The 14,464-nt window shown below is 42.3% G+C and overlaps 1 protein-coding gene across 2 annotated transcripts in view; it reads right to left on the bottom strand.

The window, feature by feature from the left end:
- TGFBR1 (transforming growth factor beta receptor 1) overlaps window positions 1-13,936 on the bottom strand; it is a 69,929-nt gene extending 55,993 nt beyond the window's left edge. For both annotated transcript variants that reach the window (XM_004004226.5, XM_012120354.4), the window contains exon 1: window positions 13,765-13,936. In XM_004004226.5, the coding sequence (XP_004004275.1) occupies window positions 13,765-13,849 (85 nt within the window). In that variant the 5' untranslated portion in view covers window positions 13,850-13,936. The remainder of the gene's footprint in view (window positions 1-13,764) is intronic.
- Window positions 13,937-14,464: the final 528 nt, after the last annotated feature.

Genomic DNA, 14,464 nt, shown 5'->3' on the forward strand with positions numbered 1-14,464 from the left:
TTAAGTGTCTCATGAAAAGGTGTGCTAGATTTGCAGACCTCTGTGTTTGTATAATTCTAATCTAAGAATCTATTTTCTTGAATTCAAACCTTCGTATTTACTAAGCATTCATGAACTTACAACTGCCATATATTTATCATTAATTAACTTTGGTTTTATTTTGATCAAAGTTGTATATGTATAAAGTTTGTCAAATAGTTCTACAAGACTGTTATCTACCTTCCCCCTCCCCCAGACAAAAGGTAACAATTCCCCAACACTCAACCCTTTCTATTTCCTGCTCCACAGAGGTAATCACATTTTTTTTCTACTCTTAATTCAGTCTCTTGGTATTTAGTTTTATGTCATTCCCAACCCTTTGCAAAACAAATGAAAAAATAACAGAATTTAGCCAAAAGAGGGATGATAAATACTTTAGAAATCTGAGACTTGGTGAACCACAATTTACACAGGCTGTAACGTTCTTGTCTTCTCGTCTGAAATGTTCATCTCTCTTGTCAAATAAAATATCAAAGAAAGCAGTTCAATTCTAATTACAGTCTCCTGGAAAAGACAATGGCACCCCACTCCAGTACTCTTGCCTGGAAAATCCCATGGACGGAGGAGCCTGGTAGGCTGCAGTCCATGGGGTCATGAAGAGTCGGACACGACTGAGCGACCTCACTTTCACTTTTCACTTTCATGCACTGGAGAAGGCAATGACAACCCACTCTAGTGTTCTTGCTTGGAGAATTCCAGGGACAGCGAAGCCCGGTGGGCTGCCGTCTGTGAGGTCGCACAGAGTTGGACACGACTGAAGCAACTTAGCAGCAGCAACAGAGAAATATAGCTGAACCAAACCAAGCAAGGACAGAAAAATCCAGTCAAAATGGAGAGGCGTTTATTATGTGTATATTGTCATAATGTTTCTAACGCTCGGAATCTGTAGCCTCCCTTGGGGCATGAGGCTTCAAGCAGCTAGCACTGACTTCTTTCAGAGGAATACTTAGCCTTTTAAGACTAAATTATGTGTATTTAAAAACTGGAGCTTTGGGGATGCACTGTAATCAACCTAATAACGTTTTCACACCTCAAAATTTAGAGTCCCAAGACATAGCATTAGGAATACAAGTTTCAAATTGCTAGTAGCGTTTTGGTTACTGAAGGACTCTAGTAGGGATTGGTTATTAAAAGGTAAGAGGCTGTTAAGGCTTGATGTTGCTTATCCTTTGGAGAATAGAAGATACAGCACAGAACCATGTGCTACAGAACTACGCAGCATACAAAATGCTGGCACAGGGCTATGATGTCTATACGTCAGTCAATAGTGACTAGGCCCTAGCAATGGTTTAAAATGGTTTATATTTAAGTATTCCCATTTGCTCCACGGGAATTTGGGATTCCCTGGTGGCTCAGACGGTAAAGTGTCTGCCTGCAATGTGGGGGACCTGGGTTCAACCCCTGGGTCAGAAGATCCCCTGGAGAAGGAAATGGCAGCCCACTCCAGTATTGTTGCATGGAAAATCCCATGGACGGAGGAGCCTGGTAGGCTACAGTCCATGGGGTCGCACAGAGTCAGACATGACTGAGCGACTTCACTCACTTTATTTGCTCCATGAAATTTTTTTCCCTAGTTCCAGGATCTCGAAGCTAAATTAGATGCAAGAACCCAACTGTTTAGAGCAGCTATTTCCTTAGGGCACACCATCTGTTTACAATGCACTGCCAATTCTGAGTCTGTTGACCCTTTAAGAGTATCCTGACTCCTAAAACCCAATTTATTAAAACTCCCTCCTTCCCCTTCTCCTACCATAAGGAAAGGGTAGGCTGGATCTGACAAAATTTAAGTGTTATATGAGAAAGAGTGGAAAGACCCCAACTAAAAGAATACTGATAAGGCCATATTTTTTTTTTTTTTTTAAAGGATAAGGTAGAAGAAAGAATTGCAATCTTGGGGAGAAAGATATATAAGAACAAATACTCAACTGATGCGGCCATGTTTGGGTGTTTGGTTTTTTTAAAGGTTAAGGTAGAAGAAACAACCGCAATCTTGGGGAGAAAGATATGTAAGAACAAATACTCAAGATTATAAACTAAAACAAGAAAGAAAAGAACAAAAGTGAAATTTACCATGGAAAGTGAGAAAGTGAAACAATAGAAAGAAGAAAAATGATGACAGTCATAGACAGTGCTAATTGTGTTAACTGGCTTGTTCGTTGGTGAGCACTTTCAAATCTGCAGCGTCTGCAGTTTAAGAAAGGAGGCAGATAGAGTAAAGAAAGAAAAGAACAGGAAAACGTGAGACAGACCTGCGGTTCTCACTCCCTGAAGAATGTCAAGGAAAGGGCCTAGAGAAGTCTGGACCCCCTGTTGTTTTATTTCCTTTGGCTGTAGCAAATACTGCTGATTTGTCTGTGTTCAGAGACACAGATATCTGGGGTGAGGAGATCATTTTTTTTTTAGCTCCCCCCTCCAACATTATGAACATTTTCAAACATTCAGAAAAGTTGACAGAAATGTGAACGCCTCTATACTTAACACTTAAATTCCATAACAACTACTATTTTGTTATATTAATTTTATCATTATTTATCCATCTATGCATCTATCTTGGAGAAGGCAATGGCACCCCACTCCAGTACTCTTGCCTGGAAAATCCCATGGATGGAGGAGCCTAGTGGGCTGCAGTCCATGGGGTCACTAAGAGTCGGACACGACTGAGCGACTTCACTTTCATGCATCGGAGAAGGAAATGGCAACCCAATCCAGTGTTCTTGCCTGGAGAATCCCAGGGACGGGGGAGCCTGGTGGGCTGCCGTCTATGGGGTCGCACAGAGTCGGACACGGCTGAAGTGACTTAGCAGCAGCATCTATCTGTTAATTTGATAGTATTTAAAGAAATCTTCCCTGGTGACTCAGTGGTAAAATATCTGCCTGCTAATGCAGGAGACGCTGCAGACACAGGTTCGATCCCTGGGTTAGGAAGACGAGTAGAAAATGGCAACCCACGCCAGTGTTCTTCCCTGGAAAATTCCATGGACAGAGGAGGAATCTGGCAGGCTACAGTCCCTGGGGTCACAGAGTGGGACACAACTGAGCACGCACACCACACCAAAAAAACCTTCCACAAATTAGACATTTAAAAAAAAAAATCATTCTCTCTAATGGAGGCTTGAGTCAGAAAAGGGATGCTAAATGAAACTGCAGGTGAGGAGGCAGCTGGACTCCTGTTCAGTCATTAGCTGAATTATTATCCTGAAATCATTCTGCTTATCCTGAAAGGCCACATAATGTCTGAGCTTCAGTTTCCTCACTTACAAAGTTAGACAAAATGATAATCATGGTCTCATGGTCCTTCTTTAGTCTAAAACTTCTACAATTCTATGAAAAACAATTTTCCTAATATTAACTATCATTTACTTCATGTTTTCTAAGTGCCAGGAGGGATGCTCCAAGCTTAGGAGTACAATCTCATTTAACCTTCACAGGTTCCTTACAATTGCTGAGATGCCACACTCATGAAACCTGTCACCTGTTTTAGCAACATGCAGTCAGCCCGACCTATTTCCAGCTGCACTTCCTCTCCTCATGCTCAGTGTCTCTGACCAGCATCAACTGTGCATGGAACCAGCTGGAACTAGCAATCAGAAATTAGCTCTCCTCATTGAGAAACATGAGCAAACTCTAACCCCTGCTCTGTAATTCTTCTCAAAATGTGAAGTGAGATAAAACAGCTAAAACTACATTAGCTTGTTTATTTTGGTAAAATAATTACATATAATTATGTTGAAGGAAATCTACAATACACAATCTTGGTGTTTTTATTTAAATCTGTTGTACACTGAATAACAAAATTTAAATGTCAGTTTTTCAATTGGAGCAAGTACTCAAATCAACAGCCATGTGCTAAACAAAGAGACTCAATTAGAGCACATTATGGTTTGGTTTGGGAATGAATACATCTAGGGGAAAAAAATAGCCCCATACACATATTGTGTGTGTGTGCATGTGCACACGTGCGTGTGTATAAATGAAAAGCCACCGTTACTGCTTTTATCTCTATATTCCTCTTCAGGTTTAACTATCTCTTTCATGTTCAATGGTCCCAAATATGTATATTAGTCCTCATTTCCAGTTAAAAAAAAAATTTGCTTTTGCTTTTTCCCATGGGAGCTATTTGTATTTCCATGCATACTGAAAGATCTTACACTGGAGAAATGTAACAGGACGCCTGCACAAGGTGTCCCAGAACTATAAATATACACCATTATGTAATCAGTGAGGGTCACACCTAGGAAATCCAGATGGGATGGTTATCCTAAGCAAGTGAACAAAAATAAGGAGGTTCAGCCCTATTGGTTAAAACAAGGAAACACTGAAACAGGCCTAAGTAACTCAGCAACTGCAGAATAAGCAAGGAAAGTGATCTACTCAAGTCATGGAAACTTATAAACTCAAATTCTTCCCTTTTTTCCCAGTGCCTCTTAAACAAAGCCCTTTTGGGCTTCTCTGGTGGCTCAGCTGGTAAAGAATCCACCTGCAACACAGGAGACCTAGGTTTGATCCCTGGGTTGGGCAGATCCCCTCTAGAAGGGAATGGCTACCCACTCCAGCATTCTGGCCTGGAGAATTCCATGGATTATATATAGTCCATGGGGTCGTAAAGAGTCAGACACAACTAAGTGACTTTCACCTTCTTATACAAAAACTTCTATAATAAATTCTGCTAAAGAGCATGGAGAAACTGTTTTCTCCAGTTAAATAATCATGTCTCTAACCAAAGAATGCAACTTATGGTAACATGTGTCAGTATCTTTTACATGAATATTGAGGTTACTATACAACCAACACATGTAGGGCCATGATCTCCAGGGGTAAGCTCAGTCTCTCCTAAAGGAAGTCATCATTCCTATAATTCATCACCCAGAAAGGAGGCAGCTCTTCAAACAAGAAACCCAAGCAGAGACACTCTGTGGACCCTGCTGTCTTGGGCCTATGGGAAGAGAGGTAAATATCCGGCTTTGTTCACCTGGTGGCAGTACTCAGACTCTGTCTGCCGAACGGAGACAGCCAAAAGATAAGGACCTGAAGACAAAGTCTTTATAAACCAGGATGAACAGTTTTATGTTGCTTTCCATCCATTACCCTCTAGCTTTTAGGAAAGCTTGATTTAAACATCCCAGTCTTACATCAGCTGTTGCACCGGAATTAAGGCAAAACTAGTGTGTCCTTAAGAGTAGAGAAGAAAAATGGGAGCAGCAGCACTCAAGTAAATGCTCCAGCATGTTAAAGAGGAGGCTGAGAGCAAGGGTCAGGGCTGCCAGATCCACGGAACTCTTACACTTGAAGCTACTCCCTGCTTTGCACTCTGCATGTTTGGGAACTCTTATTTTATTAATGAAGGTGGCAGCCTCCTCATGTGTTCTCAACTATAGGCAATGAGATCTATATAAGCTCTCAGGTTCCCGTATAGCCCTCACGGCTAGAAAACTCAAAGCTAATTATTAGCTCTACTGCTAACACTTTCCTCAGGTGAAAAAGTTATGGTTAATTGTTCTCCTTATTTCCCCCTTTTACTTACTGGTTCTTATCTTTTTGATCACTAGCTTTGGTCTTGCTGCATGTATTTTTATTTCAAGCTTCCTAAATCCTTTTATGGAAAATGGCCAGAGGACAAGCCAAGCACTGAATCAATTTTTCCCAAACAGTAAGTTACAAAAGGTGCTCATCTTGAAGTCATGAATGCTAGGGAAGTGGAGAGCCTGTACGCTGGCTAAAAACAGCAAGGAAGCCTGGACTACAACTCTAAGAGTTCTGGAGTAGAAAAAGAGCTTGGATGTAATCAATTCCATCCTCTCACATAATGCAAGAAATGTTTTCTACAACTTCTGGACAGGAGGTTATCTCTGCCTACCACCTCTGCCTGAACATTTCCAGTGACAGGGAACGTAGTACCTTGTAATGTTTCACTTTATGACTGCTCCCTATTGATATAATGTCCTTTCTTATACTGAGTGAAATCTGCTTCTCAGTCTACCAGTTAATCACAACTCTTCATTACAGAGACATATATTTCCTCTTCCAAAAGACATTCCTCCACTTATCTAAATGTATAAGTCTCATTTATTGATATTTATCAGTATCAGGCTATCTGCCAGGTACTCTAAATATGGACCTGCAACCCAGGAGGAAACAATATAACATGAATTGAGCGAGGCTCCAGATCTAAGCTAGGAATTCAGGGTCAAAATACTTAAGGTGGTTTGAGGGGCATAAGAATCCACAAGAATGAGATGGAAGCCAAATGCTGATATCATTTCTCTCCCAAAGGTCCTCTCCCATTCCAACCATCTTTCAGTCTTTTATGGATTCCACCTACTGAACCATTTCACTTGCCTATCCTATTTTCACCTCAAACTCAACATGCTCAAACCAGAATTCATTTCTCTTCAATCTTTCTCTCACCAAATTCCTTACTAGTTAAAGGAATGATCTAGATATAAAAACCCCTGGAATCATTTATTTTTATATCATGGAGTCCTTCTAAACACCAGTACTCCACCTTTTTACAATTAAGAGCTACTTCCTTAAATATTCAATAAATGTTTACTGAGTATCTATGATGCACCAGGCACTTTCTTTGCACTTGAGATAAACTGATGAACAAAACAAAAAATAGCCACTTTCATGTCTTATATCCTAGTAGTTAGAAGGAAACAATAAACACAGTAAATCAGTAAGTATCATACATAAACAGTATTTTAGAAGGCAGTGTTAAAAAAAGAAAAAGAAAAGATAACGGCAGTTACAGAAGTGTGGTCAGGGTTAGCCTCTTTGGGAAAAAGGTGACATGTGATCAAAAACATAGAAGAAGTGAGGGAGGAGGCCACGCAGATACATGAGGGACAGTTATGCAAATTCCCTACTACTAGCTCCTCCTGTTTCTTTGAAATGTCACAAAGCCATTCCCAAGGTCATCATACCTACTCCAAAACTCCTAGGTAGCCACCCTGCTCCATTTCCTCTTTGGTATAGTTAGACATTCTTTTTCCACATTAAAATTATTAAAACCATCCACCTGATTTTCAAGGCTCATAATTCTCTTGAGCCTACTCATAATGTAAACATCATGAATTTCCATTCCTCCCCCTTAAATTCTTGAAATTCAGCAGGCTCCTTCTTCACTCACATCATCCTCCCCTACCCAGGAGTGTTTTCCCTCTGCCCGTCATCCTGTCTAAACCATCCCTGTCCTGCAAGGCATGAGATCAAGTACCATCACCTCTATTAAGCAGCCCAAGAAGTTCTATTACTGAATCTGGATTCATCATTATTACCCCAGCATCATACTCCTTGAAAGCAAGTGCACCTCTTTTTCTGTATTTCCACTGTGTTGACCATTACTAAATATGTGCTTGTTTTAAATGAGCTATTTCTTCTTCAAGTCAAAGTTCTGCCATCTTAAAAACATATTTATTAGTTTTGATAAACTACTAAAATGGAATGATTAAAGAATGTTTATATTATACAAAAAAATGTATGGAGGGGGAAGAATAAGCCAAATGTTAATAACGGATAATGATACTTTTTTCTTTTCTCTGACTCAAATTTTCAGGTCTGTGTCTATGTTAATTTGAGAAGCATAAGAGTTTGCTATGACTATAAATAAATCAACACAAATAGTGAATGATCAATTATCACTAGACTCACTGGAGAAATTAAAATTATCTATGTCAAAGACTGCAAGATCTGAGTAACCTGCAGTTTCAAAGAGGCGAACTGTAATAAAGACCAGGGAATCCCATAATAAAGACAAAGTGAAGCAAATTCTCATGGTTTAAAAAAAAAATCCTTCCTGACACAGTGACCATAACAAGGTATTTACTGTGTATGAAAGCAGCATGATGTAGAGGAGAGTCCACACTCTGAAAAGCTCAAATACAGGCTCCACTCATTAACACCATGACCTCAGTTTCCTGGTCTGTAAAATGGAAACACAGAAGCTCTATTTACCAAAGTTCATCGATACAAACTAAGTTCCAATCTGAGCAAAATCCCAACAACTCTGCCTACTCAGGCGGATGGAGTTAATGGTAATTAATACACAATCATTTGAGTCTCAGTGGTTGGATTACTGTTAGTCATTATCTATTCCTTCTGAAGGGATAAGTCATTATCTGTTCCTTCCTTCCTTCCTTTTACAAATGTGTTTATGATTAAAATATTAATGACAAAATGTTAACATCTTTGAAAATTATTTAAGAAAACTGAAAAGAATCCTGGGTTAAAACCAATGTCATACAAATCTACAGTTATCTGCGGAGCACTGGTCACTGGACTTGGGGACAAATGGACTTAAAAAGACTCTTCTGGAAATTAACTGGTACATAGTAAGAAGTTTTTGTATTATTACACAGCTATCACCTAAGGTTAGTTATGCGAATTAAATGAGACAAGGCAGGTAAAATTCCCAGCACATTCTTAAAATATGTTCCTTTCAGATTGATAAGATGATGCAAGGCCCACTAAACCTTTGAGAAATGTCAAAGCAACCTGTTTGTATATCATGTAAGTCATAATTTAATTTATAAATCATTCTTTATGATGTTTATTGCTCTCAGATTGCCAAACTGAGAAAGAAGGTTTCTAAAGGCCAGATCTATAAAACTGGACCCATAAAACCCATAAAACCAATCAGGCTTACTCCTCTAGCATTTGAGAAAGCTTCTAAGGCAAAAAGCCTACAAGTCAATCAATCCTAAGTTCATACCAGAAAAAGGTAACCGTAAGAAACCTACTTGCACTATCTGGACTGAAACTGTACAGCTATACCTGGATTTAATTCAGAGTAGCAGCAAATCTTAATATTTATGGAGACTGCTTGGATTTGATACTGAGAAAATTACATTAAGAAAGGCATTAAATGTTACCCTAAGTATTGGAGTTAGGCTGGGTCAAGACAGACTATACATTTTTAGAAGATTCCAAAAGTTTTCTTGAGCCAGTTCTATGGGACAAGGCACAAAAATTTCTGAGAAACATGCCAGCATCTGCCCTCAGTTTCCAGAACCAGGAAGCAAAGATGTGATCCAATCACATGATATCAAACCACAGTCTATCTGTTCAGAGAAAGTTGCATTATACAATCCACAACCAAGAAGAACAGCAAAAGGCATGAGGTTTTTTGACATGTGCAGGGGATTCTGTGGTTTGAAAAGATATGTTCTCACATCAAAAGGGCAATCCATTGGACACTAGCATTTTCAAAACCCACTTCATTAGACATGAACATATCTGATACAATACAGCACTACTGAGTTCAGGTAATTGTTCCAAATAGGCCTAGGAGTTTTCAACTAAAGTCTTCACAGGAGCACCCTTCCCCACAAGAAAATTGGTTTCCCTTTTGCTTATTTTTAACATATCAGTTCCCCATTTAATTTCAACAACAAAGCAGATCCTGGCGTTCCAGTGGTTAAAACTCTGCACTTCCACTGCAAGGGGCATGGGTTTGATCCCTGGTCAGGGAACTAAGATTCTGCAGGCCAAGTGGAAAAAAAAAACAAAATAAAAATAAAACGTATTTACAACATATTACCCATTAAAAAAATTTTTTTTTTTTTAAAAAAAGAGTTCATCTAAAATTCTAAACCTAACCATCATGTACTACAAGGCCTACACCCCACTTCAATTAACCCAAAATTTCTTCCAAATTAATATGTCTACATTTCTCAATCAACAAACACTACACCAGGTCCTCTTTTTATTTTTTTTCCAGCAGTATAAAAAAGATACTGACATTCTCTTGAGGCCTTTATAACCTATAATTATTCCCCCTCTCTCCCACCTTCAGAATTCACTTTTCTTAAGCTCTGTGAAATTCAAGGTAACTTCACTTAGGAAAGTACTCCATTAACTCTGTTCCTCCCTGATCCAAGTCCTTCACATCTTAAAATGCCATACAGGACACAAGATCCAGGATCAGAAAAATCAAAATTCCTGTTCTGGTTCTTCCCTATCCTGAAAAATTCACCTAACCCATGTTTTTCCATCTGTAAAGTGAGTGACTTATGACTTTCAACATTCGAATGGCTAGCCCTAGTGGGCATCCTATTACATTATTCTCTCTTATCCCACTTATATTTCATTTCTGCTTCAGTCACATATTAGAGAATTTTTAGAATTGGGGAATAAATAATAGTGTTTAATATATCGAAACCCCACATTTTAGAATAAGGAAATTATAAATATAGAGTAACTTGCCAGGCAGACAATAAAAGCTTTTGCTTCCTGCCCTAGGGGAGTTGGGGGACATAGTTTACAAAGAGAGAGTTTAACACTAATCACATTCCCCACTCAGCCTCAATAAATTCCAGCTTCCCTTCAAAGTCAGTTTAAGTCCTGAAGTGTCCAGGAAGCCTCCCTCCCCCAGTCACTTCAGCCTAGACTACTCACTTCCCTCTTTGAATACTGATGCCTCTCTGCAGGGGTGATATTAAAAGTATTAACAACCAGCACCACAGTGGGATCAACCAATCAGAAAGGATGTCTGACCAATCAAAACACAGGTGGCCCAGTGGGAATTTCTGGCTGAACATCAGCCCTCCTATTAATAACAATACAAAACAGCAACCTCAAACTCTAATACCATTTTCTCATTCGATCTCCACAATCTCAAACTAGGCAAAGTAGGTATCATCCCTGTTTTCTGCATAACTATAAGGTACATGACTTTTCTGATTATACACAGAATTCTCAATACTGTATAAACTGTACTTACATATAACAGTATAATTACTAAAGGAATACTCAAGTCAAATAGAATTCACTTAATCAACAAGTACTTAAATGGAACAGAATATAAAACATAGTGCTAGGTTCTAATACCAAAAGGAAATTAAATGCATGACCCTTGCCCTCTGGGTACTTATAACATGTTCAAGAGAATATTTAAGGTGTAAGGTGGTAGAAACAGAAAACACAAAGTGTAAGTTCCATGCAGTTCAGGCAAATAGTTCACAAACTAAAACAGTATAGGAAGTCAGGACTAAAAACTTCTCACACTCACAAAAGTCAGGAGTGGGTGGGAAAACACAAAATACTGGAATCGAGGGTTTGCAGTAGCAGGATGAGAGATCTCTAGCTGGATACAGAAATGGCCCTAATCATAAGCCTCAGGTACTGCTCTAAGCACTGAATACACATGGGAAATCTTGGAAACCCCTTGTGGGGATGGTTGAAGAAGGTTAGCTTGGCAGCAGCCTACAGAAAAGCCTAGGTGAGAGAAACTCTGGAAAGCAAACGCATTTGAGGGATAATAGGCAGGACTAAACCTGACAGCTGCATGTGAAGAAAGGAAGATACATTCAAGAGGCATTAATGTAAAGAATAGTTGGGCTTGGGCATGTTTTCGAAGAAAAAGTTACAAAATGACAGGAAGCTAAAGCATGGGAAATCTATGTAAACATAATGGTACTAAACTGTGTACCAAGGACAAGGGACCAATCTCCCCAAAGAAATCTATGTTGGACAGAGCAGAAGGTGGGCAGAAAAATATAAAACTGATACTCAGACAATAAGGAACAAATGCAGACTCTTAAAAATGAAGGTCAAATTATTAAAAAAAAAAAAAAAAAAAGGAGTGTATTTATTTGGCTGCACTGGGTCTTAGCTGCATCTTGTGGGATCTAGCTCCCTGACCAGGGATCAAACCCCAGGCCCCTGCATTGGGAGCTCGGAGTCCCAGCCACTGGACCACCAGGGAAGTCCCTCAATTTATAAATTTTAAAGAGCATTTGAGCATCTTCAGAAGGTATGAAAGGATGAATGGAAACATCAACGTCACCTAGGAGAGCAGGCAGACCAGTTGAGACTTAAGGATAATAGTGCCTGGATCAGCTTTGTATTGAATGCATGCCAGAGTAGTCTGTAAGCTCCTCCAGGGCATGAACTGGGCAATGCTTTGTGTATATAGTAAGCTCAATTCTGTTATTTGAATACATGAACACATTCTGTGCTAAGCTACGTGGAAAAGATAGAACTATGCTATCTGAGTTAATTAGTGGTGTGGAAATGTTACTTGATGCATAATTATACTGATTCTCCTACCTATCCACCTATCTATCTTGCCCCCCTTCTCAGGCAATGTCAAAAATCTGTTTCCTCAAAGGTAGGCCTAGCCTGAAGGGACTATAAGAATGTACTCGAAGGGAATTTCCTGGCAGTCCAGTGGTTAGGACTCCACGCTTCTACTGCAGGGGGAACTAAGATCCTGCATGCCATGCAGTGTGGCCAAAAAAAAAAAAAAGTACTTGGAGTCAGAAAGAAGCCAAATTGGTTTTCTAATTTTGAGGACAAAAATCTAAAAACGAATATGGGCAATGCCAGACAGGTATATATATTAAAGTGTATAGGTTTTGGAACCCCTGAAACCTTTGCTGCAAATCTTAAATCCAGCTTTTAGCAACTGAGTACTTATCCTCTTCACACCTGTTTTCTCTTCTGTAAAATGGGGCAAACGCCACCAGCCCTCAGGGTTTAGTTGTGAGGATCAGATAATGTACTTTGGTGTACTTTATGCCTCTGTATCATAATAAGCTCTTAATAGACAATAGCTATTAATAATAACTGGCACCCTAAGTCTTGAAATGTTTTTAAAACACTGTGTTCAATTAGAGAAATAAAAATGTATTCACTTTATTTTAGTTGCTTTCACTAAGGCTCTACATCTCAGTTTTTAGTAGTACAGTTTGAATGCTAACAAAGCTTTTCACTCCCCCTTCCATTGGGTAGGTGATGACCACATACCCCATCCTGATTTAATATTTTGGAAAACATAACACTGTCCCTCGAAACCAGCCTCACAGACGACCGATTCAAACTACTGTCACTCAAGAGATGGAACCTCTCTATCGATGTTCCTTCGAGGAAATAAAATCGTTTGATCAATTCAGAGTCACTTCCATTCAAACATTCCAAACCCCGCAGAGTGAGCAAACGTTCAAGTTTCTACTACCAAAACAATCCGCAGCCTTCTGGTGAGTGGATTTCACTTCTGCGTTCCCCAGACGCACGAAAGAAACATTCCACACATCTTAGTGCCTCCTTGTCCTCACACAAAGCTTCGCAGCAGCTCCTCTTCCAAAGCCACCCCCGGCTGGAGAAGCAGCCCCACTCGGCCGGGTCAAGCCGATGTCAAAGGCCAGGCAGGCCTCGCTGACCCCAAGGGTCTCTGCCACACACATCCCCTCCCATTGCTGGGGGAGGCCTGGAGGCTCAGAGCGCACACCCCGCCCTGGAAGCTTCCTCCGACCCCCTAACCCCGCCAGGGCCCCCGATGCCTGGAGGACCAACTCGATCAGGGTGCGGTGCCTGGGACAACGCCACGCAGCGCCTCGCGGGAACCGGGGAGCAGCCCCAGCTCTGCCGGTCTCGGCCAGTCTCACACCCTCCGCCCCTCGGCCCGCGCCCACTCGCTCCCCAGAGGGCAGCCCAGGACCCCGGACGGCTTCGCCCGACGCCACCTCCCCGTGAAGAGCCAGCAGCCGCGGCGGCTGCGGGCTGCCGGGCACGTTCACCCGCGCTCAGACCCACGCCTCTGCCCCGCCTCCGCTGCCCGCCCGCGACTCGCGAGGCGGCGGCCAGACCAGGAAAGCCCGGCCCGGGTGCCGCCACCTGCGCCCCCGGCCCCGCGCCATGTTTGAGAAAGAGAAGGAGTGAGCCAGAGGCCGGGCCCGGCCCGCGCACCCCGAAGCTTCCCGCCAGCCCTGCCGCGCCACTACTCACCCGTTGCCTCCGGGACCAGCGTGGCCGCCGCCGCCAGCATGAGGAGGAGCAGCCGGGGACGCGGAGTAGCGGCCACTGCCTCCATAGTCCCGCTGCCACTGCCTGTGGCCCGGCCCGGCCCGGCCGCCGCCTTGCCTCAACAAGCCTCGCCTCGCCCCACCTCCCCTGCCGCGGCGGCGGCCTTGCTTCGGCCCTTTGTAACTGCTCGGGGGCTGCCAGTCCATTGGCTGCAGGGCTCCCGCCGGCCCCGCCTCCGTGCCGTCTGCGAACTGCAGAGCCGGACCCAAGCCGAAACCCCGCCCACGTGCCCGCTGGGAAGCCAATCCGGAGCCGCAGGCGCCGGGCTGCTGGCCACGCCCCCAGACTCCCCCGGGGTCGAAGAGACAGACCCCTGCCCCAGTCGGAGCCGCTGGGAGCTAGAAGGCCGGGTGGGGGCAGGGTCTAGCGAGGCTGGCACAGCCTTACCTCCAGCCACAGAGGGCGAGGGCTAGACGATGGGTGTGTCTGGGTGTGAGTTGGTTTCGGAAAAAGGCTGTGGCAGCTCAAAGCTCTATTCTTCTAGCCTTTTTTCTTCTCATTTAAGATCTGGTACTGAGCCTGACCCCGATTCACAGTCCTGCACCGTCAATCCCCCACACATTCACCCAGATCCTTAGTATCGTCGGGCAGGCTTCAACTTCCCCTTTCCAGATCCACGCCT

The sequence above is a fragment of the Ovis aries genome, chromosome 2 (genome assembly GCF_016772045.2).
Source record: "Ovis aries strain OAR_USU_Benz2616 breed Rambouillet chromosome 2, ARS-UI_Ramb_v3.0, whole genome shotgun sequence".
Taxonomy (NCBI): domain Eukaryota; kingdom Metazoa; phylum Chordata; class Mammalia; order Artiodactyla; family Bovidae; genus Ovis; species Ovis aries.